This window comes from Meleagris gallopavo, chromosome 10, assembly GCF_000146605.3.
Source record: "Meleagris gallopavo isolate NT-WF06-2002-E0010 breed Aviagen turkey brand Nicholas breeding stock chromosome 10, Turkey_5.1, whole genome shotgun sequence".
Lineage (NCBI taxonomy): Eukaryota > Metazoa > Chordata > Aves > Galliformes > Phasianidae > Meleagris > Meleagris gallopavo.
The window spans coordinates 22,831,003-22,856,005 of NC_015020.2; the positions used below are offsets into that span (position 1 = coordinate 22,831,003).

Here is a 25,003-nt window from a genome sequence, read left to right on the forward strand (position 1 = left end):
TTTTAATCTGATCAGTGAATTAGTTTGCTGAAATTGAAAGAAATTGCTAGTTTTGGATGATTAAGGTGGCTATGAAAAAGTCAGACCTATGTGATAAAAGTTGTACTGAAATGGTTCTGAATGATCTTTATGAAATAAATCCCGAGCTGAAGGTAACACACATTTATGGTGTTGCATTAAAGTACTGGAACCAGAAAGTGATATGAACTGCACGGCAAGTACCAGGCTTGTTCTCTAGGCTTGTTCTGATGTGCAGAAGCATAGCTAGAGAAAGGAAGCACGGAAATCCTAACCCAGAAGGAGTTCAGGTGCAGCTGCAGCCTCATTCTGAGCTCCTTAAGTGGGCAATGTTTTCTTAAAGCAAGGAGAAGTTAAGAAAAAGAATGCTGCTGGTCACGTGAGAGGTTTACAGGTAGCATTCAAGCTATTCTACTTCAGTAGCAGGAATTCACTTTTATGGTTCTTGTCAAGAGACTTTATTAGACATGGATAAAAGCATTTCCTCTGTCTGTTACCTCCAGCGCCTCTGCTGAATTTCTTCAGCCTTTCTGCAACAAACTGAAGAGAAGTCACAAACCTCTCCTGCAATTGCTAGAAGAGAATAAAAATGGCACTGCTGTTCACAGGTGTCACTGAGCCCAGCCTGTGTCTCGGTCCCGTTATTGCCATAGAGAGGTACTGTGAGGACTTCTGAAGTGCCTGTTTCATACAAAAATTAAAGCGGTGTCTCTGGATTAGATTGGCCAGCTAGAGGTGCTGCTTGAGAAAATAGCTTTGTGAGTCATATGCTAGCAGCCTGTCTGCAGGGCTAAAAATTCTCATCAGAGTTTGTTCGCTGATGTATGAAAGTGTGTTAGTTCTTCTGGCACAAATTATGCAACAGTGCCAGAAGGGATGAACAGAGCCCGGATCCTGGCTTTTGTCATGTCTAAGGATCAAATTAGAAGCGCGAGAGCTAATGAGAGATGTGCCTGTCTTTGCTGCGCTCAGAATCGTTTTCATATTCCTTTGAGTAAGGATTCTGATTTTCATTTGAGCTGACAGCTGTCTTAAGCCTTGTATGTGTATTAATGTCAGGTTGAGAAAAATATTTTCCTCTTTTATTTTCTCTTAATATTTAAAAATAACTGGTTGAATTTCTCTTGGGAAGTATTTGAGGTGTTTTTGCACGTTGTAAGAAACAAAAGGCGTTAACGATTCCAGATTCTGTCCCTCCATATCAGCTCAGGGTGGGCGGCAGCCCAAATTGCTGTTTTCTGGTAATGCATTGAATGCATCACAAATAACTCCTGTTTCTTCAACAATGATATTTAATAATCAAGCTGAATAAAAATTAAGTGAGACCGAGTCAAAGGAGTTGGAAGTGGCATGTTGAATGCTGCAGAAGGAGTTTGTGTTGGAGTGACTCGGAGTTTCTTGTTCCCAAACCTGTACTTAAGCCTTCAGGAGCTATTGAGCTGCAGTCTCTCTTTGTTGACAGTGTATGATTCATTAAAGATATGTGCTGTTCCATCTAATAATGTGGTACCTCCCAGTCTTTACATAGGTTCGTGTTATTTTAGAAGATTTAATTGTTGTTTTCTTTATATTCCTTCTATGTAACTTTTGTATCTGTACTTGAATGGTGAGCGAGGATATTAGGCTAACAAAGCAACAGAACTGGAAAAGAAAGGTGAAATTATCCACAACTTTCAATATAAGAAGCAAGCTGCCTTTTTTTTTTCCCCCTAGCCCTACAGATGAGATGTGGCAACAGTTGATGCTGTTATTTTCAAAGCTCTCTGGGGGAGTTTGTACCAGTCAGTCAGCCCTCCTTTGTGCAGCCTGGGGATGATTCACAGTGCTGTGATTAATCTGCGAGACCGAAAACAGAAGGCTATTCTTAACACTGACTGAAAAAAGGGAAACTTCAGAGGTGTCCAGATATCAATATGCAATCTCAGGCTCTGAAGGAAAACTTGAAGTTCATCTTCCACCTTGTCCTCCCTACTCGGTGCTCCAGTGCTATAGAGGATTTCCAGGTCCTCAGCATGAAGAGAAGGAAGCTGGTATCTTTTATTAGAAGGAATACTGTAAGAATTGTTACCTCGTTGCAGCACAGATTTTATTTATCTATTTATTTTTAAAGATTTGGATTTCACCTGTCCTTTTTGGTATCAAAAATTCCTCCAAACTACACGAGGTTTGTCTTTGTTTCTAATGTAAGTTGGTGGTCAGCTTTGAGTGTGCGCTGATTTAAATGGAAGATTGAAAGAAATAATTATTTCAGTCAAATATATTCAGTTTATCTTGACTAATTCCCAGCAGATTTCACACACTCAAATTCTCTCATCGGAAATAAAGAGTGTTCTCTGTGAACGCCAGCAGACAGACCAGGTGGGTTCTGAGAGAGAAATGCCCACCAGCTTGGCATCGTTTCTTGTGTGACCTGGATTACCAGCTTAGTGCTGCTCTAAGGGGCTTCTCACCTCTAATATTTGCTTGTTCAAGTGTAAGCAGAGCTAACAAAAATAATTACTCTCCCCAAAACAGACATGTGGAAGAATCGCAGAGAAAATGGTTTGACTAAATCACCTCTGTTTCCTTGTGTCTTGCATGTGACAGGAGGAAGCTTCCCCTTACTCCTTACTTGACATCTGCTTGAATTTCCTCACTGCTAACCTAGAGAAGTTCTGTACAGAAAGACAAGATGGAACGCTGTGCTTGCAGGAGCCAGGAATGTTTCCTCAGGAAGTGGCTGATCGATTGCTGCAGACGATGGCGTTTCATGGTAAAAGCAATTCTTTGTGGGTCATCAGGGAGAGCACTTTACTGGGATGTGACATTGCAGTTCTGGTGTGTTTTGTAGCAGGATGGGTTGGAGCTACTTAAAATGCTTTCCTTAGTCTCTTGAGTAGAAAATTTTTGGCATTTTGGCTGTGCCATAAGTTCAGCTGGATGTCACACAGTCATACAGAGAGCTCTAAACAGAAAGGCCTTTGTTTCACATTTAGGATTATAATCAAATGTTCTTTTAAGTGGTTGTTCTTTAATGGATCCTTCAATCACTTTTTAAAAGATTTAACTCAACTTTGAACAGTGTTCAAATATTTCCGTACTTCCTGCAGACTAATTAACTGAATTATGTTTTCTTTGCCATGTGTCCATGTAATTAAACTCTGAAATGACCTTGATTTCTTCATTACAATGGTTTCTCATTGATTTTTAGCAGTTTTGGTGCAATGTAATTGTTTTCTAAAGAGTGTGTGGTGTTCTTATGTGTCAGGTACTGGCCTGTCTCAGGGCGTTGGATGGGAGAGATACTGTCTTATTTGCTTTCTTTAAGCATGACAAAGGAAAATGTTAAGCTTGTGTAAAAGCTTCATGGGATGAAAGCAGTGAATGTATGGATTACCCTAGAGAAGAGGCAGGATTCCCATTCCTTCAAACTTCCCTTAGAAATGAGACAGACACAAGAAAATTGCTATAAACAGAGGGAAGGCCCCTCCTGTGGCCGTGCAAACATTAGTGTTCTAGCTTCTCTCAGTTGTTTCCAGTCTGATAGAACAGAAGAGATTGTCCTAGAAATATGCAAATGCAAAAAACCTCTCAATTTTCAGCATGCACTGCCTTCTGTTAAGTAATAGTTTAGGGGAGCCTTGAAAAATCCAACTCAAGAACAGAAAGGTACTGCCAGTGCTAACAGTGATGATGGCAGCCACAGAAACACCGCAGACACTGTCAGAGTGCAGGAAGGCCAAAAAAAAAATGTTGCCAGATGAACAGGATTAGCTAAGGTAGGCCAGCCAGGGAGCTCAACTTGATCCTTCATTTGAAAAGGTAACTAAATAGTTACATTTAAGTTATGTTTTAACCAAGCTATTACACTATATTTATTTCCTGAGTAGCAATTGCCTCACGTTATATCTTTCCTTTTTGTGCAACGGAGGCATTCCTCAGCTACCTGGTCAGAAATGTCTGAGTTGTTTGTTGCTGAGAAAGCTCTGCAGATCTTAAATTAATATTAATCTTCCTTACAGAGGCAGTTACTAGCTCAGGACTTAGATCTAGACAAACTGTAGCGTTAATTGTTTTTATTCAAATATATTGTGTTTTCAGTTTCTTTGCTGTCTTCAGTATGCTTGAAGGTACAAAACAGGGACACTGACATTTACAGCTCTCTAGAGCAAAACTAGAAGGAAAGACTCTTCCCACTGCGTTTATGTGTATGCTTGTGTACACATACCCATCTCATGTGGTTGTTTATAAAACAGTAATTCCTCTGCTGATGACACAAAGTATCTTGGTGTTTCCAGTATGTTTTGTGTAATCCTGTGCATGAAACTAAGCTTTTCAGCTAGTGTTTTGTCAGTATTCTGTAGGAAAAGACTATTAATCTTTCTGCTTTGTAGCAAAATTATGAGTGCATAATAATCTCCAGCAAGACTGCTATATTTCCTTTTTTCACTGCTGTCTTTCTCTCCTTCCCACTTCTTACTTACCCTTCTGCTGCTTCTCTTTGAAACACTTTTTAGGTTTCTTTCTCACACGTAGCTTGTTTCTGAGCAACACTCCTACCTTCTTTATGAAGGATCTGTGAAATAACTGGCTTATATAGAGTATTGATCCTGCTTATGAATTCATTTGAATGCTTCAGTATTCAATTGGGTTAAAGCAAGATGCAAGTGGATTGTTAATTGCTGGTGCTACGTTGAGGTTAACAGAACTGTGTCCAGGGATTAAAACTTCCAAGGAATGTTGAAATTCTGTTTCTATCCAGTTCTAGCGAGAAAAGCCAAAACCAGCAGGCTGTAGTCTGAATGTTTTCAAATCATACCCGTGTCTTATTTTGCTGTATGTTCCACCTTTTGAACAAGACGTGTATTGTGAATGTACTGCATCTTAATTTCACTGTCCTATTCTTTAACATGAAATTATCCAAAAGTGCATTCATAATCTTCAAAGCAGAATTTCAAAAGCTTGTGAGATCAGGAGCACAGTGGTCCAAGGTGTGCTATTTTGCAATGGATTCTCTTTGCTAACACTTATTTCTCGTTTCCCTTTAGATTCTCAAAATAGAAATGCTGTTTTAGAATACTAGAACCAAACACTAATGCTGTTTTCCAACAGGGCTTCTGAATGATGGCACTGTGGGCATCTTCCGAGGCAATCAGATGCGTTTGAAACGAGCCTGCATCCGGAAAGCAAAGATCTCTGCTGTGGCCTTCCGGAAAGCATTCTGCCATCACAAGCTGGTGGAACTCGATGCTACTGGGGTGAATGCAGATATAACAATCACAGACATTATAAGCGGGCTTGGCAGCAATAAATGGATCCAACAAAACCTTCAATGCCTTGTGCTGAACTCACTGACTCTTTCTTTGGAAGACCCCTACGAGAGGTGCTTCAGTCAGCTGTCAGGGCTTCGTGCATTAAGTATTACCAACGTTCTGTTCTACAACGAGGACCTGGCGGATGTCGCTTCGCTCCCTAGGTTGGAGAGCCTGGATATATCAAACACCTCTGTTACTGACATAACAGCACTTCTCACCTGCAAAGATCGCCTGAAATCTTTGACCATGCACCACCTGAAATGCTTGAAAATGACCACAACTCAGATTCTGGATGTTATAAGAGAACTAAAATATCTGAATCACCTTGATATTTCAGATGACAAACAGTTCACATCAGACATAGCACTTCGTTTACTGGAACAGAAAGATATTTTGCCAAACCTCGTGTCTCTGGACATTTCTGGAAGGAAGCATGTCACAGATAAGGCTGTAGAAGCATTTATCCAGCAACGGCCAAGCATGCAGTTTGTAGGATTGCTAGCTACCGATGCCGGCTACTCAGAATTCCTAACAGGAGAAGGAAACCTAAAGGTTAAGTGGGGGAATTTGTCAGAAAAGTGAAAATGTTCAGGAAATACAGATCTAATCATTTGTAACAAATGCATGTGGGTGTTTGAGGAGGAGGATGTAGGTTCCTTTTTTTACTGTGAATTTTGTTACTGACTTTAAGTTCCTACTTAATTCTGGCATAGAAACTTCTAGATGTAAATAATATCACTGTAAAAATATGAATATAACATACATATTTGCATCTATTTTCTGTGCCTTTTCAGTGAGCTTCAAGTCCTGATTTAATACATTAGGTCTAGGAGAGCTGAACTTGATCTAGTGTGAAGTAATTTACTGACAATATTCTCCTGCTTCCAGCACAGTGTGTAGCACGAGGCAGCAAAGTGTTAGAGGTTGAGGTATGGTTTGCATCAGCTTTGAGCAGTTAATGATTAACACAGCTGATAAAATTTAATGACTGAGCTACTGTTGTGTTCCATCACTATTTGTAACTTCCTCGTTATAATTCTTCTGCCTACCTTGAGAGGTCCTTTTGGAGGTCTTGAAAGGAAACTATGGAGGGGCTGAGGAAGGTTTTGCATAATGTGGCCAAATATCTCCTGTGCAAATTCTGTTTTATGCTTCGGTTTAAAAATTTAGAATGCCTTTTCATTGCAGTTATGGCAATTATTTAATGATAATTTTCACCTTGAACTTGAACTTCACCTTGAACTCTCAAGTTGGTACTTGAGAGACTCAGCCAAATTGTTAAAGCTGTGTTAATATGTATGAGTGTAGAAACAATGCCGGAGAAAGCAAGTTCCCCTTTGATGTGATTGATGTATGGCATCAGGGAATGACCGCTCACATTTGGTATAGAACAGTTCAATATAATCCTTGCTGTTAAGAATATATGCTTCATACAATTGACTGCTATGCAAAGGCAGTCTTTGTTGTTTTTTTCTGAGGTGACCTGGAATTCATTAGTGACTGTACTGAACTATTCAGCTGCTCAGTTTAGACACTACTAAATAATAAACAGAACACAGCTCTCGTGGAGACAGCATGACTGAAATATCATTAGCTTAATAACAGTCCTGTGAAATATGATTATAGAAAATTCTTACAAGATTAAACACTAGACAAACATAGTAGCTGAAACCATGAAGCCATGTGGAAGTTCTTCCTATAGGGTTTGGTTGTCTGCAAAACATGTCAGTAAATACAATTGCTCTGTTTTAATCAGCAGAGAGCATGAAGTCCAATCTGGTATCACTTCTGTCAGGGTTGTGATATCTTCCTGGTCTAGCAAGTTTGGAAAAAATTGGCTTACTGCAATGCAGAATGCATGAAATGTGTCACTTCCATCTATGAATGTTTGCTTTTCCTTGTGTGACAAATTAGGTAAAACAAGTTCTGCCTGCTTCCCTGAGAGTATTGAAAAGGTGTTTGCAGCAACAATTCTTTAAGTAGCAGGGCTGAAGAGCAAACCACCTATAACAATGCAATGCAGATATGAAGTAGGCAAAATAGAGTAAAATGGAAGGTGGGGAAGGTTGGGAAGTGGAAAAAAATTGCAGTTAGTTGCTGATTGAATAGTTTAAAGAGTATTAAAGATGAAGCTGGTATTAGTCAATAGCTCTTATCTTCTAATGCTCCCTTCACCTAAAATTGTTAGTTTTCACATGTATTTCAAGGCTGGTTTTGAGGATGATTTCTTTTGCAATCAGTATGATTGTGTTCTTTAATACAATGCTGGAAAGCTATTGCTACAGGTTGAGTTTATAGGAAACCTGCTGCAGACATAAAAAGGAAATATTGTTTTGTTGGCAGTGCTAGAAGCACAAACCAAAAATATCAGCCAAAATACCATATTTGTCAGCTTAGCAGAGGAATTTTGTAGAGCATGTAGTTATGTGTACTGCTCTTAAGCATTTGATGTATTGTAGGCAGTTTCTATTAGTTATGAAGTGCTACTTTTAAGTAGCTGTTTCATATAGCTGAGCTTATAGAGATGACTGAAGCCTAATTTTGGCTCATGAAGTGAATTTTTATGAGGAGTGTTTATAGATCATGTAGTTCCAGATGAAGATGGGCAGCTAACATAACTATCTGCTTACTGAAGACTTTGGCTTAAATATTTGTGTCTTTGAAGCTGCAGGTTTGCAACTTTATGAACGAAATTCTTCAAGTAAATGATGACATCTTGAACTAAAGATTATTTCTCTGCTCACAGGTATCAGGAGAAGCAAATGAAACTCAGATTTCTGAAGCCCTGAAGCGTTACAGTGAAAGGGCCTTCTTTGTGAGAGAAGCACTCTTTCACTTATTCAGCTTGACACATGTAATGGAAAAAACGAAGCCTGAAATTTTGAAGGTAAAATAATACAGTTTTGATGAGAAAGTCTTGTGCCATTCCTAAAGGAATTTTAAGGAGGCCATTCTCAAAGCCCTGGTGAAAAAATTTTTTAAACTTTTACACTTCTTTAGATTAAAATTCTATGATGGATTAAAATTAACAACATTTTAAGTATGGAGATGTGGATGAATGCTCTATTAGCATTTTATATTAACTAAAGTTGATTTGGACTAAGTTGGTAATGTCAAATTTAGTAGCACTTATGTGTAATTTTGAATGGAGTTTTCTACAAGTGCAAAGTTATGTCCTGAAATCCAGTCTGTATTGGGTCAAATCATATTTATTTATTTGGCTCTAACTAATGGAGATTCCTTAACACCCATTCTAGGAATTGGCTTTTCATTGTTAGAACACCAGAGATGATTTAATTTCTACTATGGTCATAAAGAGAAACATCAGTGAAATAGGCTTAGTCCCTTCTCCTTCCCCCATCTTCTTTCAAGTCAAACAAATGGCTTTGATCTCGTTGGCTTCATTATCAAAAAGATTTTAACAATGTGATAAATAAGAATATTTTCTTAACAGAGATCATGCATAGCCAAAAACATCTTGGGAAAAAGCTGTGAAAAATGTAGGTCTTCTGCTCTATTTGAAGGTATCATCTCCTTTGAGAGGCTGCAGCAAACAGCACAGGAGATGGAGAAATAGGAGTTAGGAGTTGCCAGTTTTGAATCTCAGAGCAGAGGGAAATATTCTTTCTGAGAATTAAAATCACACCATATGGATTTCTCTTGAGGGAAAAGGAGGCTATGATTCTGTGAGGCAGATTCTGGGTGCTGCTGAATCACTGTTGTGGTTTGCAGCAGCAGTGGATTGTTCATGGGGTATGTGCACAAGTGCATATGTATGTAATGTGGGCAAAACTCTTGCATTTCAGCTTGTGGTTATTGGAATGAGAAATCATCCCCTGAATTTGCCAGTGCAGTTGGCAGCAAGTGCGTGCGTCTTCAACCTAACCAAGCAAGATTTAGCAGCAGGCATGCCTGTGAGACTGCTGGCTGATGTCACTCACTTGCTCCTGAAAGCCATGGAACATTTCCCAAATCATCAACAGGTAAAAGATGAAATTTCTTTATCTACTGGTTTCTTTTCTTGTGGACCTCATGAAATGTTTCTCCAGATCTCATTCAGACTCTCTTCAAGAGTAGCTGTAAGCAAGCATTCATACAGGTGCATTTATGCAAGATTTAAGTAAATACTGCTTCCTTTTTTACTTCCTCCTTATAGGACTGTAATTGATAGAATCAATATTAACCATAATGTGGCTTCCTATAAAGACTTTTAGAGGTTTTATGAAAAGTTTGATCTACTTGGTCAGTGTTGAATGACGTGGTGTGATTCTGGACAAGTGTCACTATTGAAAATACCCATTTGTATGGTGAAATATTAGGAGTTAAATGGGCTTTGATTTTCTGTTTTGCATAGGGTTTCCTTAGATATCTATAGTTGTAGTTACAGTTCTAGATATATGTCCTAACAAATGTTCTGGTCAGTGTCTAGAAGTGTCATGTGTGATTTTGTGTGTATGTGTCTGGTAACTATATGAAAAATTTAAACAACCAAGCCAGAATTTTATGGCACGTTCTCAGGCAAAATGGTATTTGACCAACACTGGGGGAATAGAGGGAATAATATTACTCTAATGCTCCTCTTTTTTTTCTTTTTTTTGAGTTGCAATCATTTTCAGTACAGTCTTTGAAAATATGTTTAAGGATTCATAGCAAGAAAGTATTCTGAAGTATGTGCATCTCTGAAATCTTTCTTTTTAATTTCTCTTAGCTGCAAAAGAATTGTCTTCTTTCTCTGTGCAGTGACAGAATACTTCAGGATGTTCCATTTAACAGGCAAGTTTTATGTCAGTTAAAATGAGCTGTAGCATTGCAGAAAATTTTTCTGTTGCTGAGTACTGAAATAAGCTTATGATTTATTGATCTTTGGAAAATCATGGTTACTCTAAAGACTTGATCATTCACTGGATTTCTGGCTGCAGTTTGTTCAATTTCTATCATTCCAGTGTGCTCATTTGTGTGGTCTGTGGTATATTGGGCCTTTAATTCACAATTGCTTTGAATTATACCTGCATACTAAAGGATTTTTATTCTTGATTTCACCTGGCTGGGTCAACATCTATTTTTGTGTAAGAGGAGTCAAATTTCTCTGGGGGGCAGTGGGATTGTGTTTTGCACAGACTTTCTACTTGAATGTTTTGCTTAAAGGCTTTTGAAGCATATTCATCTGCTGTTTCAGAAGATCACATCAACTTTTTCTTCCTTTAGAAGCAATTACTGTGCACTTTGATGTATGTAATTAGAAGTAAGAGGTTCTAAGCAAAGAACTAAGCAAAGTTCACTGAGGTTCATGCAGTACCTGTAGTTTCCTGGTTCATTTGGATGTTTTTTGGTACAAGGCACACTTCGTGTTTGTTTCATGCATTTCTATCTGGAGAGTCTTCTGTGTGCATCTTTTTCTGATTCAGACTTATGAGACTTGTGAAAACTAAACTTATCGTTAACTTTCAGGTTTGAAGCAGCCAAACTTGTTATGCAGTGGCTATGTAATCATGAAGATCAAAACATGCAAAGGATGGCTGTAGCCATAATTTCCATTCTTGCTGCAAAGGTACAAAATTAAAACTTTGATACAATCAATTAGATAGCATTTCTGAAGCCTTTAAAAAATGCTGATTATAGTTTTGTTTATTTACAGCTTTCGACGGAGCAAACTGCTCAGCTTGGCGCAGAGCTCTTCATTGTTAGGGTATGTCAGATGTTTTCTTGACAGTCAAAAATACCAATTTCTCAAGCTATTCATGCAAACAGTATTTCTAAAGATTTAATACAAAAATAAGGAGAGAGAATTCTAAGAATGCATTAGCCTATATTCATTTGAAAGTTCTTTTGAACAACAAAGCCTGGAGAATTTCCTAGAGGTGAAAAGAAATCTAAGTGGGAAAAGCTTGACCAAATTTAATATGAAGTAAAATAACAAGAGATTATTGATTTGAAATTTATTCTATAAGATTAAAGATGCTTAAAAAGAGAATATTAGAATTAAATTGTTAGTGCTGTCAATGCTCGTGTGGCTCCCAGAGTTATGTGGATGGCTTTGTGCCAACAGTAATGGTACTGTGCATATAATTATGGTGGAAACAAAGGAATTCCTCTGCCAGGTGACAGTGTTGAAAGGAGGGAACAAAACATTTAATAGCATGTTTTGAGAGGTAAAGTTTGACCCTAAATACATAGGTCTTTATTCTGCTTATAAATGATAGTCTGCTCTACCTGAGTCTGTGTAGAATCAAGCAGAGGAACAGACAGGTTTTTAGATATGCAATCTTTTTTTTTTTTTCCAGCAACTACTACAAATAGTTAAACAGAAAACAAATCAGAATCTTGTAGATACAACCCTCAAGTTCACACTGAGCGCACTTTGGAACCTCACTGATGAATCACCAACAACGTGTCGGCACTTCATTGAAAATCAAGGTCTTGAACTTTTCATGAGGGTTTTAGAGGTGAGGAGTACAGTTTGTGTTGTGGATTGCCAACCTAGGTTTATAATTAACACTGTAAACAGTTACATATAATTTCTTTTTTTTTTTTCCCCACAGTCTTTTCCATCAGAATCATCCATTCAACAGAAGGTTCTTGGACTTCTGGTGAGATGAACAAAAACGTCTGAAAACTGTGTTGTTAAAAATCCATCGTTTTTCCATTTGAAAAACTTTGGTTAATTTGAAAAAGTGTCGAGTATTTTTAAATTCTTCTTTAATCTTTATAATGTTCTTCACTCACAACTGACGTTTTTTCAGATTATTTTGTCAGTTCTCCAAAGGCACTAATCTTATTGAAATCGATGGTTACAGTAAACAAGAAGAGCTTTTCAGAAAGGGCAGAGAGTCAGGCTTCAGATAAATCTAAATGCAAAAAGTACTTGAAAATCAGTGGAATTCAGAACTGCGCACTGGTGAGATTTAATGAGATTGATTGATTTTGTTTTGAAAATATAAAAACTAGCTTATAAACTTGTGTGATCTACATGCTATGGGTCAGAATTACTTTATGATAAAACCTCTATTTTAAGGTGAATTTCTGTATTAAAAAGGAAAAGCTTCCAGTATTTGATATGTGATTATCATCTTGGTGTTTATACGTGTTTACTTGCACAGTGTAGTTCATATGTGTATGTTCATCTTCCTTTGATCATATTATTTTTATTAATGTTTTGTTTTTTTTCTCCCTCTTCCTCTCTCCTCCAGAATAACATAGCTGAAGTTAAAGAACTCCATTCTGAATTAATGTGGAAGGACTTTATAGACCACATCAGTAAACTATTGCACAGTGTGGAGGTGGAAGTCAGCTATTTTGCAGCAGGGATTATTGCACATCTAATATCTCGAGGAGAGCAGGCCTGGACGTTAAGTCGCAGCCAGAGAACGTCTCTCCTTGAACAGCTGGTACTGAAATGACGACGCACTTTATCACGCCCTTCAATTTTCGCATGTTTGGATGTGAGACTGAATATTCTTTGTTCTGTATTTTGCAGCATTCTGCCATTTTGAACTGGCCAACTCCAGAATGTGAGATGGTGGCTTACAGGTAACTATTGCCTTGATTTAGAGTTTGGAAAATACAGCAGAACTGAACTAAATTTAAAACTTGTTCCTGAAGCAGAGTAAGCTGTCGGCCTGACATGGTTTTGTCCAGTGAAAAAAACACCTATCAACTTAAAATACACAACATGCTGATTTTTCCTTTGTGATCAAAGAAGGGTAGGGGCACCTGTAAAAGGTAAATATAGTGTTTTTCTGACTGCATTTCAGTTATTCAGGTCCACTGGATCTAAAAGACTTGAATGCAAAGGTTAACCAGTAAGGTTACACTAGTGAACACAAGGTTAAGCACCATCCCCCCTAAGTAAGGGGGCTTGAGGCCAAAGAATCATAAAATCACCAATGTTGGAAATGACCTCTAATTTCATCTAGTCCAACTTATTTTCACCAATAATGGTAAGCCATGTCCCTCAGTACCACATCTAAATGATTCCTGAACTCACCCAGAGATGGTGACTCTCCCACCTCCCTGGGCAGCTTATTTCAGCACCTGACCATTCTCTCAGAGGAGTATTTCCTAATATCCAACCTGAATCCCCCATGGCACAACGTGAGGCCATTCCTTCTAGTCCTATTGCTAGCTATATAAAGTATAACTGGATAATCACTGTCTGCTTAATCTTTATTTCCACTGTCTACTACTATTTTTAAGGAGTAAGAATCAAAATGTAGTGGCAAAAATATACTGTGTATCCACTATATGTATTTTTGCTAGTTATTGCCTTAAATGTTAAAAGGCAGTCACTGCATCTAAAACTCCAAGTTTCTCAAAAGTCTTTTCCAGTTAAACCAGCAGGTGTGTAGGCAGTGTAATGATCTCTGAAGGCATAGCTAATAACAAAGTAAGGTGATCATTTGTCTCTTTTCTAATAGGTCTTTCAATCCATTTTTTCCACTACTTGGCTGTTTCATGACACCAGGCGTCCAGTTATGGGCAGTGTGGGCCATGCAGCATGTCTGCAGCAAAAATCGTATGTATTAAGATAAAATTAGCCATACAGTTTTTATTCCTTAGCATACTATTCACTAGCATGAAGTGAGATTAATAGGAATTTCTGTGGTTTTCATTTCTGGTACTTTGGAGAAACTGCATTGAGGCTTACCCAAAATGAGGCAGGAAAGGAGTAATAAAAAGCTCTCTACATCCTTTTTATTTACCAGAATTTTACTGTTGATGCACAATATTAATTTCAAAATGTATACATGTGTTAGGATTACCTACATTTGCAGCTTGCATAGGTGTTTTTGTTCAGAGATGTTAATATTAGTAAAAGGCAAGTAAGTTGTAAGTACCTGTAAGGTCTGATAGTAAGACAACTACCTGCTGTAATCCTTGCTCTCTTTAATTTGAAAGGAGTTTGTTGCCTTTTTTCTTACTTACCTTTTGCAATAATATGCTGCTACATGAAAGGCACTTTCTCAATCTATTTTTCCCATCTGCAAAATGAGAACACCAGCATCTTCTTTGTAAAATACCTTGAGAGCATGTAATGAAATGCACGAGTATTGAGGTAGGAAGTAAGTCCCCTGAGCATACCTAAATGTAAGAGCTGACAAACCTTCCTGGCTTTTTTAATTTTTTTTTTTTAATAAAATATCTTCTGACAAAGTTGTAGTGGTCAGACTCTGGGTAACAGTTTTTTGATGAAGACCAATTAATTTGGTGTTAGTGAAATTAAAACAAACGTTCTTCCCCTCTTTGTGCCTCAACCTTGTTAATTCAGAGTACAGTCTTACTTGTTCTATTTATTTTTTAGTGTTTATTTTGTGCTGCCTAACCTCTGAGCTTTCAGCATGCCACAGAGGTTTGTCCTGACAGTGAGTAACTGCACTGAAGAATGCAGAGGCTGTGAATAACTGGATAAAGTTCACCTAATCTGAGTATAGTAGAGTCTTAATTTTTTTCTGTGTATTTATTAGATATCTATATTTATATCCTGAGTATATGTCCCAAAGTTTAATTCTGATGGCAGTTGGTGCCAGAAGCTTCCAGAGAAAGTTGCAGAGAAACCAAATGCTTGGTAGCAAATGTAATAATGTGCTCTGGGGAAGAATGTATTTAATTCTGAAATACGGAGTGTTTTATGGGAGAAAAAATCTTAAGCTTTTGATGCTTGGCACTAAAAAGGCTTTATCTTTGGAGAGAAGATGCATTGTATTTTTGTCACCTTCTTAGAAGAGGGTAAAAAAGTGGTCTGGATTTAATAGCATTGATTTTTCTTGTCGATTTTTTTTGTTGTTTTTTTTTCCTCCTTTTGCTGTTTCATGATGCTGTAGCCACCTCAGTGAGCTAACTTACCTAAAATAGCAGCAGCAATGCAGTAAATGTGATCCCTGCAGAAATGTTTAATGTCAGGATTTAAACAACTCAGGTGGTGCTTCACTGAGATGAACAGTGCAACTGGGTGCCTCTGACATAATGCTCTGTAGATTGCATTACAGTCACTCTGACCTTTTTGGAACAACCTCTGAAACTTGTGTGTTAGGTTGTGTGTGTTAGACTGTGTGTGTGGCTCTTTGTATAGCTGATCTTTCCATGTAGTAACACTGGAATCGATGCAGACTTTTTAAAAGCTATAATGAAATTGAAAGATAAGTGTAACTTTTATTCTGAAAAGGTTTTCCTAGCAGCTAGTTAAGCTATACCGTATACCAGTCAGCTTAAGCAGCATTTGGCAGAATATTTTCTAGAGAACTCTTTCCTCTTCACTCTCCAAGTCTGTATGATTGACACAGTGTATATGTGGTACCATTTTTTGTTAACTATGCTAAATCAAAGTCTTTCTTAAAGAAGATAGCTTTATTTGGGTACTCAGAGAGACTATACTTCTGCTTCTCTTTTCTTAAAACTTATATACGTGCACTTAAAATGCTGTGAGGGAGAGAGAATGCTGTGCATATTACAAGGTGCTTTCCAGACAGCTAGCTAAGACAGACATGAAAACAAATACAGTCTGCATCCTGTCAAAATAACTCTGTTGTCCTGTTGTCACCCATCAAAGTACAAATTCACTTCAGTAGAAACTTGTGGAAGTGTCCTAAATGCTGCCTGGATTAGGAGATGAAAGTGAATTTCAAGCATTGTTTACAGTAACTGTTATTTCTATCCTAGATAATTTATTTCTTTTTTTATTACAGCTGCCAGGTACTGCAGCATGTTAATTGAAGAGGGTGGCTTACAGCACCTGTACAACATTAAGGAAAATGTCCAGACTGATCCACATGTCCAGAGGATTGCTATTGCCATCCTGGATAGTTTGGAAAAGCACATTATGCGTCATGGGAGGCCACCTCCATGTAGAAAACAGCAACAAAATAAACCAAACTGAGAGCTGCAGGTATAAGAGTGTAAAGTATTGTCTCTGTAATATTCCCTTCTGATGTGTGTGTAGTTGGAGTAATATGTAATATAGTGGTCACCATTAAAGTGATTTGCCTATAATTGTGGTACCCAGAACCATGTATGGTAACCTTTGGTGAATGTCAACTTTAATGGCAACTGCATATGCAACTTGTAAAGGGTCGCTGCTTGAGCTGGTCATACCTGTAGGATTACTGCTGTCTACAAAGAGACTGGACTTGTACAGATAAATATGCACATCTGAGAAGGAAAAAACCCAACAATTCTAGGAACACCTTGGGTTTTGACTTCTGGGACGGAAAGTTATTTCATCCCTATGATTGCTGTTTATAAAACTGTTTACCAGACTGGTGTTTGAGTAGAACTGTGCGTGGTTGTGGTATTCAACACTTTGACAGATTTAAACAAAAGTTCCTGCATGCAAGTTCCAAACGAGACTTGTATCTAAGGCGACCAAAATGTCCATCTTCTCATAACCCTTCTGAACATGAGGACTTCAGCCTCCTTTTCTTTTGCCTACCAGCTCTGCGTTTTTGTTTTCCTTGCTGCTCAGCCTATGCCTTTTTGAAATTCAGCTCTCCTGAGTCCTCTGTGCTCTCAGTAAGGTTGGGATCAGCACTGTGTCAGGGAAAATGGAAACTTGCTATAATAAAGCAATAGAAACAAGATTGATAGGAGACACTAAAAGAATGAGCTAAGCTTGAGATTTTAAACTTGATAGCATGAAGGGGGTTTTGCTGTTTGACTGCTTTTGGTTGTGTGTGGGATCTTTCTTCTCTGTTTGGAAAAACTGATAGGGAAAGAGAAGGCTCGTTAGAGTGAAATGTTCTCATCCTGAAAGGGATTGCATGTTTTAACAGGAGGCCTGGGATGTTTGGTCACCTTATTTATAAGAGACTAATGATTGTTTTCTGTAAATACTCTGTTAGTATTGTGCAGTGAATTATATTTCCAAGTCACCTCAGTGCAAAATATCACCCAGTGTTCTGTGTAAAACCCATGTCGATTGCATTGTTTTGTGAGGTGTGAAATTTTACATAAAGATGCTAATTGTAACAATTTATTTCTTGGTTACCTGTGGGTTTCAAATGATGTGCTGAATGAAACGTATTGCACAGCATATGGATGCCTGATAAAATACAAGCGATGAAAGCAAACTGCATGTCGATTCAAACTCACTTTTATTTCAAGAATTGTTTCTGTTTGTCTGGTTAGTCTCCATGTTTCCACAGGAACTGACTGATGTTCTTAGACTGTTTTGTAAATATATTGGTACGTCAGTTCAAAAAAAAACTTATGTTTGATAGTTTACGAGCAGGGATGACTACTTCAGGATGACCATGTTTTACTATTTTTAACTCCTCCTCTTCCTCTCCCTCCTAATTCTCATCCTTCAAATAAAAACATCACCTCTATTATTCAGTTATCTAGTTATTGTGTACTTCAGCAACTTCAAAATGAAGTGATCTAGTAACTCTCAGTGTCATGTTGCGTAACTGCTATTTGTATGAAGATATAATTTGGCTAGCATGTTTTTGCTACGTGTTCTGATTATTTACTTGTTTTCTTGATTCAGAAAGAAATTGATTGTAGCTTTGAATTACAAAAGTGGTTTAAAATAATGATCTGCAAATTTGTATCTAGCACCCTTCTGGGATGTCTGCTATCAGGCTTCTGTAGTGAAAGTTTTATTACTTGAAATGGCATGCACAACCTGTCAAAATTGGTGTTAATGGAATGAATGTGAACTGGTTGGTACTACAAGAATCTAAACCAAACACGACAGCTTTTCTTACAGTTACTGTACTATTCTTTCCTAATAACAGGAGAAATTAGTGCAACATCTTAACTAAATCTCTGCTATCATGTGCTGACAAAATGAATCTGATTCAGGCACTGGTCCAGATAGTGAAGATGTTGCTTAATGAAATTCTACAGCCAGAGAATTGTAAATGGTTTTCTATGCCCTTCTTGTTTTATTCTCATTTGCTTCAGATTAACAGTGAGTAGAACTAGAAAAATATGAATGGCTGCAAGCTGTAAACTTACTAAAGAGAAAATTTACTTGCATGTGCCACTTACAGAAAAGACTCTTCATATTGCTGTGTAGCTTCAGGAGATCCTGCCAGGGTAGAGTAATTCTGGAGGCCAGTGGCATTTACCTTTTTGTGAAGGCTGAAGATAATGCCTCTGCTTTACCTCTGCAGACCTTTACAAACGAAACCTGTACTGTGTAATCTACTAAGGTTATCTCAATTACAGTATTGTTAAGTTCTGGTTTGATTCAAGACTGTAAAGACAATTTCTAATACGGTAAGTTGCATTTTCTTAATACGTTCTGATAATCTCTTGTGTTTACTGAAAGCTTATTTATTAATTCACTTTTGCTTGAAGGCTGCAGTCTGGGGAAGTTGGAAGCAACAGAGCTGCACTGAGTGGCATCTCTGAATGGTGGAAGAGCACTGATAATGGAAAGCAACCTTTGGGAAGTTTTATTTCTTTGTAAGTTGTCAAGAGAATAGATTTTTTTTATCTCATGTTTAGATGCAGTATATTTATAGGCCAGCTTCACAGATGATTTTTGCCAGAATGACTTCTATGATACTTTGACCCACTGTGATAAATTTTCATCAAGAAAGAAAAGGAAAAACTAAAGCATACTGTTACATTGTTGAAGCCTACCACGTATTTAATAATCCTTTTCTACCTTTTTGTTTAAATTTGCTTATGGAGAATCAAAGCTGCTCTGTGTTCTTTGACATCTTTGAGAGCTGTGACTGCTGACATAGGGAATTTTTGTGCTAAGAAGCAAAGACCAACTTGCAGAGTGCACAGCTGGCACCCACTGCTTTGTATACAGGGAAGTCTGGGACTCCTCAGTACCAACAAAAAACTGCAGAGTAATTTGAAAGGCTTTTATCTGCATTATGAATCTATGACTGCTTTATAGATAGTATTATTTTGTTCAGTCTTCTGAGAATTGTTCTAAAAGCAGTTATTTTCAACTCAGAAACAGGGCCTTTTATCTTTCTTTATAATCGGGCTCTGTACATAAGTGATGGGTGAATTAGAATGTCTAATTTATTTTTGCTTGCTTGAGTTTTTGCTGCACTAACATACCATCTTCTGTGTCACCAGAGCTGCTAAATAATGGAACAGGGGAAAGAAAGGAAATCCTCAGCTACTTCTGACTGCCACATTCTTGCCTAGGCTTTTTTTATCTCTACTTTAGGAAAGCTGAAAACTTTTTCATTTTTTTTTTTCCACTTCAGCTGCTAGGTACTGTAATATTAATTGAAGGGGAATTGCCACATCTCTGAAACAAAGAGAACTCCCGAAGAGCTTCTGATGGCCAGAGAATCTCTGCTAAGGTACTAGTGTAGGTTCATGTACTTTGATAGAAGACTTAAATTAGCCCCAAGACAAATTAACAGCTGCAAATATAAACATATGTTTATGGAAATACTGTGTTGCTTTGAGGAGCTCTTCTTAAAGGCCAATCCTGTAAGATTAGTGTTGCTATCCCACAGGAAAGCATAGTTTGTGAATCCTTGAGGAAGACAATTTCAGCCCCTCTTTTCTAAGAAAGAAGCTGGGCTCAAATGTTTGGACTTCAACTGCCTCTGTACTGTTATACTTCAGTTTAGAAATATGGTTTTATGCTCCTTCAGTCACAGTAAACACCAGACCCGTTTGTAATTCAGCATTCCTCAGAGCTGGCTGGCTGAAAACAATCTATGAAATCATATCTATGGTCAGGCAGTGAGTATGCTGTCTCTGAAGACAGCAGCTCTGCTCTCCACCTTAGCCCACACACGCATTATTCTGCAGTCATCTACTGAAGCACAGGAGAACTGAGCAGTGTGCATGAGAACAAGGTTAGAAGTTAGATCTATCAGTTCGGCCTGGAGGCAGTCCATCCTGACCTTAATAATCAGTTAGTTAATTAACTGATTAACTTTTTGTTCATCTGGTTGTACTGCCTTAGGGCTAACTCGTTTCAGATTCAGAACAAGGAAAAATGTACATTCTTTAAGATCAATGGGCCGTACAAAGCTAAATCTTTATTGGTGAATCCTTAGAGAAAAATGATCCAGTGAGTATTCAGAAATGCAGTCCAAGGCATGGAGAAGGAGCTACATACAGAGAGTGCAGTCATAAAAATAATCCTAAGAAATTAGCAGATCCTCCTTAAACAAACAAACAAAAAAACATTAAGACAACAAGGGGGAAGCTAGGAAGCATTATTTGCCAATAAACTGAGGTGGTCGTTTTTCCCTGAAGGCAGCCATTCCTTCCTGACGGTCTCTTGTGGGAATATTCTGCATTAAAGAAATAAATATATATTTGGTGATAAAGGAATTACACTTAAGTAATTAACTTAGACCAATTAACTTAGCAGTAGTGGTCTTGACCCTTTGCAGAGATTGCTTTTCTTAAAACAATGCATTTTGCAATGAGGAAAATAGAAAGGCTGGGTTGTAGTGAAAATCCGAGTTTCCAAGACAAAGCCCAGCAATCAGTGAACTACCTAGGACAAGTTTTCCATGCCTTTTAATACTGCCGAGAGGCACAGCAGTTAAATGGTTAACTAAGAAAGGTGCACACCCTCCAAATTTGCTAAAGAATGACTACAGGAGCAATTTTAAGTTAAGACTAAAGCTGTTAGAAAAACCCATGCTATAGTTAATGTATTTTATGTTCCTAGTTTCAACTTCAGGCAGAAGGATATTTATTTAAGGAAGGACTTTTCAAGACACAATAGTTAACAGTCTGAAATAATAATCTGGAACTACGCTTGGTTTATGTTGTCAAAGCTTAGGATTTAGCTGCTAGTCTTCCCTCTTGGAGAAGAAAATACATGTTGGGAGTCCCTGGCTTTAGAAAACATGCAGTAGTTGTGGTTCCTTTTAAAAAGCAGACTGAAGGGAACTTACCTGTGCGTAACACATCCCCTCAATTGCCATCCCTGATGCAATATCAACCTGCAGACAAGAGGGAAGGAAAGGGACACACAGTAAAAATTAACTGGTAGTGACTAGCATTAGACTTCATTCTCATATTAGAACTGCAGTGCTATCATCTGGAGAATGAAACCCTGCTGTATTAACTTTGTCTTTAAAAGCTCTAAGAGGAGTTCTAAAGGCTTTGTTTAAACAACGATTATAGTTAACTGCTGTAAGTATTTTTACTGTAGTAATTTGTAAGAGCTGCTTATCTGCCTCCCTTACTGCAGTATTTAAAAAAAGATTACCTCTATTCCTCTGTTTATTGCCAGTTTTCCCATTTTCACAGCAATTGGAGCCTTTATTTAAAAAAAAAAAAAGCCACATCAGTTCACAATACAGAAGCAGTTGTAGCATCACCCTACCTCCAACTGACCTTTCAGTCTAAAGCAGTTAGTTGTTTAGCTACTTCTAAAATACAATTCAGTGTTATCTACAATCAGTACATCGATAGCTTACATTGTGCACATGTATCCTGAAAGTCTGGGAAGTAAAACTATCCTATGAGTTAAATAACTGGATGTTACATTTGTTCCTACAGAAACTGCACTCACAAAAAAACAACAGAATTAAGAGACTTGGATATCAGGAGCTAAGACGTGGATATTTCATGGAAAGAAATCTCAGTTGTTTGTTCTTTCTTAAGGGAAGCAGAAATGCATTCTTTACAGTGACAATACAAATAAAACACTGACCCGAGGAAGGATTTCTTTAGCCAAAGTTAATGCTCTCTGGTAAGCTGCATCTCCCTCCTCATTTTGGGGCACGGTGTGATTTACTAATCCCATTGAGAAGGCTTCTTGTCCATCTATCTGTCTCCCTGTGAAAATGAGTTCCTTTGCAAGACCTACTCCAACACATCTGGGCAGGCGCTGGGTTCCACCTTAGGACGAGAGCAAAAACACCATTTTTCATTTCTCAGAAATGTCCCAAAAAGCAACAGCACTTTGTCTTTTTTGCAAGAGGGAAGTCTGAACAATAAAGGGTTAGCAACCACTGGCTGAATGCATCAACACATATTTGAACAAATATCTGAAAGTCTTCAGCATTCTCGAGTATTTTAATAAATGAGAAAAAGAGTGAAAGAACCACTGATTGACAGCAAGACGGGATCTGGGGCAGAACTCTAGATTCAGGGATCTCGGGCTACTAGAAGATGTTACTTAAATTACATTCAAAACCAAATAAGGAGCATATCTCAAGTGCTCTAATGGCAGAATATTTATGGAGCTGTAGAGAAAGTAAGAGGCTGAAGATACAATGAAGGTTACCTGCTCCTGGAAGAAGCCCTCTTGTGGTCTCTATAAGACCCATTTTAGCTGATGAAGCTATTAAAAAAAAAATAATTATTATTTTTCTTATGTACACATTGTCCTTATGAACTGTACTATGTTTTTCCAGGTAGCTAGAAAGTCTGAACACTACAGTGCTTAATGTCCATCTCAAGTCAGATGAGCGATGCATATAACTGCCACTTTTAGGGGTAAGTAGCAACACTGTATAGACAAATGAACTTTGGGCCACAGTAGATAAAATATATTGAATGAAAGAACTGAAATAGCAAAAGCCTTACTTCTTCCCCAACCTAATTTAAGTTGTGAATGTTAGATCTAGCCAGAGTGCTGATTCAATACTACATAAGAACTTCTGAATCCCCCCAGTGAATAGTTTTCTGACGGAATCCTAATCTTGTCTAAAAGTATGCAAGGAAATTAATTCCCCAGAAGTAACTAAATGTTTCAACTTCTGGACAAATGCCCACTTTCTTCTTGAACTGTGTAAGTTCTTTTATCCTCCTACTGGGTTCCAATAACAGTCAGCTATCACAAGAGTAAGCTTCATTTAAAATGCAGACTTATATTAAGCAACACAGACCTGCAACTCGAAGGTCACAAGCCAACGCCAGTTCTAGTCCACCGCCCAGTGCGTAGCCATCTATTGCAGCAATTGTGGGTACAGGCAGGGCAGCTAGAGAAGACAACACAGGTAATAAAGTTTTCTTCCCAAAACTATGTTGCATTCACTTCTGGAACTTAAAAGCCTAAATTTAAAGCGTTTAGTAGTTCTCTATTCTGGTTATTCTGCTGTTCTCACTGGTACTTCAGTCAGATTTAACTTTGGTATTTCTCTAGTGAGAGTAGAACAGTTCTTAAATAAGGAAAGAATATTGGTCCAAAAAAAGAGGAGTGGGCAGCAGCAGGTATAAATACCCTAACACTATCAAATACATTCAGAAGTCCAAGTGCCTCCTTCTTAGGTCACCATCATATGAGTGCTTTTAAGCACATATTAAAATTGGGACAACTAACGTCACTTAGTTTGTCTAGCATTGTTTCTCAAGGATTACATGGAATTCTATACAGAATGCTTCATTATTAGCAGATACTAATATGTACATCTGTCCACTGCTCTTCATCTTAGAGAATTCAGTACTGAAATGTATCTTGTTTGTTGAGCTGCAGCATAGTGGGTATTCTAATCAGATCTCTATATCAGATATAAGCAGGAGCCATGCAGGGAACCTCTCCTAAATGGTATCCTGCTGGGGCTGGCACCCTACTCCTCCCACAGAATTTCTGTCAGTCTTCCAGCTGAGATAGTCACAAACCAATTTCATCCATGAGATTTCTCAGCCTTTTAACAAAGTGTCCAACTTCTGCATCATCCATCTTTTCACGCTCCTTTAAGTCTGCACCTAAATCAGAAGAAGGAAGAAGGTGAGAATGCCTTTTTTTTTTTATTTTTAAAACAATCTGAGTAGCACACAACCTTAGGAGCCATGGACTTTTAATCACAGTTTGCAGATCCATTACCTACCAGCACAAAACACACCCTTCACTTTGCTCTTGAACACCACCACACGAACTTTCTCATCAAAGCGGAGCTGTTCCAGAGCACTGAAAAGCTGTGAGGGAAAGGTAAAAAAGAGAAAAGCTTTAAGTACATGGATGTATATACTGAAATCATAGCAAACTTCTAATCTATGCTTACTTTTTTTTAATTATTTTTAATTTCTCTGCTAGTGCCAGGAGTTTCCCAGAAATCACATATGCAATCTCTTTGTGACAGCCTCAGGATGTTTCCCATCTCCTTCTCATCTCCATTCAAAGATGGATCATTGCTGTCCCTTACGCTCTCCTGCCTGTCCAGGTATGAGCCAAACTACTATCAAACATTATCAAAGCTCTGCTAAGGTCTGACAGTGAGCACATCTTTGCTGCGATTACTCCACTGAAGACATTAACTCACATTTCAGTTAGCTGATCTAACTCCACTTCTGGGCTGCTCCCCACCTGGAGTTACTGTGATACAGACCCATGGCAATCCTTTCCCTCAGGATAACCTGCCTTGCCCCAAACACAGAAAGAAATCAAATCTTGACTTCATGTTTCCCACAGCTATTCTCATCACACTGATTAATTGATTGTGATTCCAAGCATGTTTACAGACCAGGCCCATACTCACTTCATCTACAAATACTTTTCCCAAAGAATTTCTTGCATGGGGTCGGTTCATTAGGATTTCAGCAATACCTTAGGAGACAAGTTCAATTATATTTCATTTAATTCTCTGCCGCATTAAATCAAATGGGAACAATATCTGCATATGCTGCATCTTCTCTTTCCTGAAAATGTATACAAAGTATATTCTAAAGCAACTGAGTAATGTAAAAGTGGCAGTACCACGAAATACAGGAAAGTTGGTGCCTATGAAATCCTGTATTCTAGGTGACTGTAAAATTCAGTAATGTTACAAGTAATATAAATAAGCAGATCTTAAAAA

The 25,003-nt window shown here is 37.9% G+C and overlaps 2 protein-coding genes and 1 long non-coding RNA gene across 5 annotated transcripts; 2 read left to right on the top strand and 1 right to left on the bottom strand.

Moving 5' to 3' along the window:
• Positions 1-1,759: 1,759 nt before the first annotated feature.
• LOC100545946 (protein zyg-11 homolog B) lies at positions 1,760-17,629 on the top strand. 3 transcript variants are annotated; one of them, XM_010716110.3, is made up of 15 exons: positions 1,760-2,048; positions 2,308-2,376; positions 2,605-2,770; positions 5,110-5,864; positions 8,059-8,199; positions 9,119-9,295; positions 10,021-10,085; positions 10,761-10,860; positions 10,948-10,998; positions 11,594-11,755; positions 11,852-11,899; positions 12,500-12,697; positions 12,787-12,839; positions 13,727-13,824; positions 15,992-16,182. In XM_010716110.3, exons 1-15 carry the CDS (start codon positions 1,932-1,934, stop codon positions 16,180-16,182), a joined length of 2,391 nt encoding a protein of 796 aa, XP_010714412.1. In that variant the 5' UTR covers positions 1,760-1,931. The 3 variants fall into 3 exon arrangements, with proteins under 3 accessions (XP_010714412.1, XP_010714413.1, XP_010714411.1); XM_010716109.3 differs by having other exon boundaries at positions 1,761-2,048; positions 2,305-2,376; positions 15,992-17,629; XM_010716111.3 differs by lacking the exon at positions 2,308-2,376 and having other exon boundaries at positions 1,760-2,072.
• A 999-nt stretch (positions 17,630-18,628) lies between these two features.
• Positions 18,629-21,909, top strand: LOC116216995. The gene is made up of 3 exons (XR_004160817.1): positions 18,629-18,716; positions 19,487-19,585; positions 21,762-21,909. It is a non-coding gene; the product is annotated as an uncharacterized LOC116216995 (long non-coding RNA).
• On the bottom strand, positions 20,243-24,904 carry ECHDC2 (enoyl-CoA hydratase domain containing 2). Its single transcript, XM_010716114.3, has 9 exons — positions 24,686-24,904; positions 24,038-24,125; positions 23,829-23,915; positions 23,096-23,188; positions 22,492-22,548; positions 21,916-22,103; positions 21,469-21,519; positions 21,152-21,199; positions 20,243-20,536 (listed from the first exon to the last, which is right to left on the bottom strand). The coding sequence occupies exons 1-9, from the start codon at positions 24,734-24,736 to the stop codon at positions 20,459-20,461; spliced, it is 741 nt and encodes a 246-aa protein (XP_010714416.1). The 5' UTR covers positions 24,737-24,904; the 3' UTR covers positions 20,243-20,458.
• Positions 24,905-25,003: the final 99 nt, after the last annotated feature.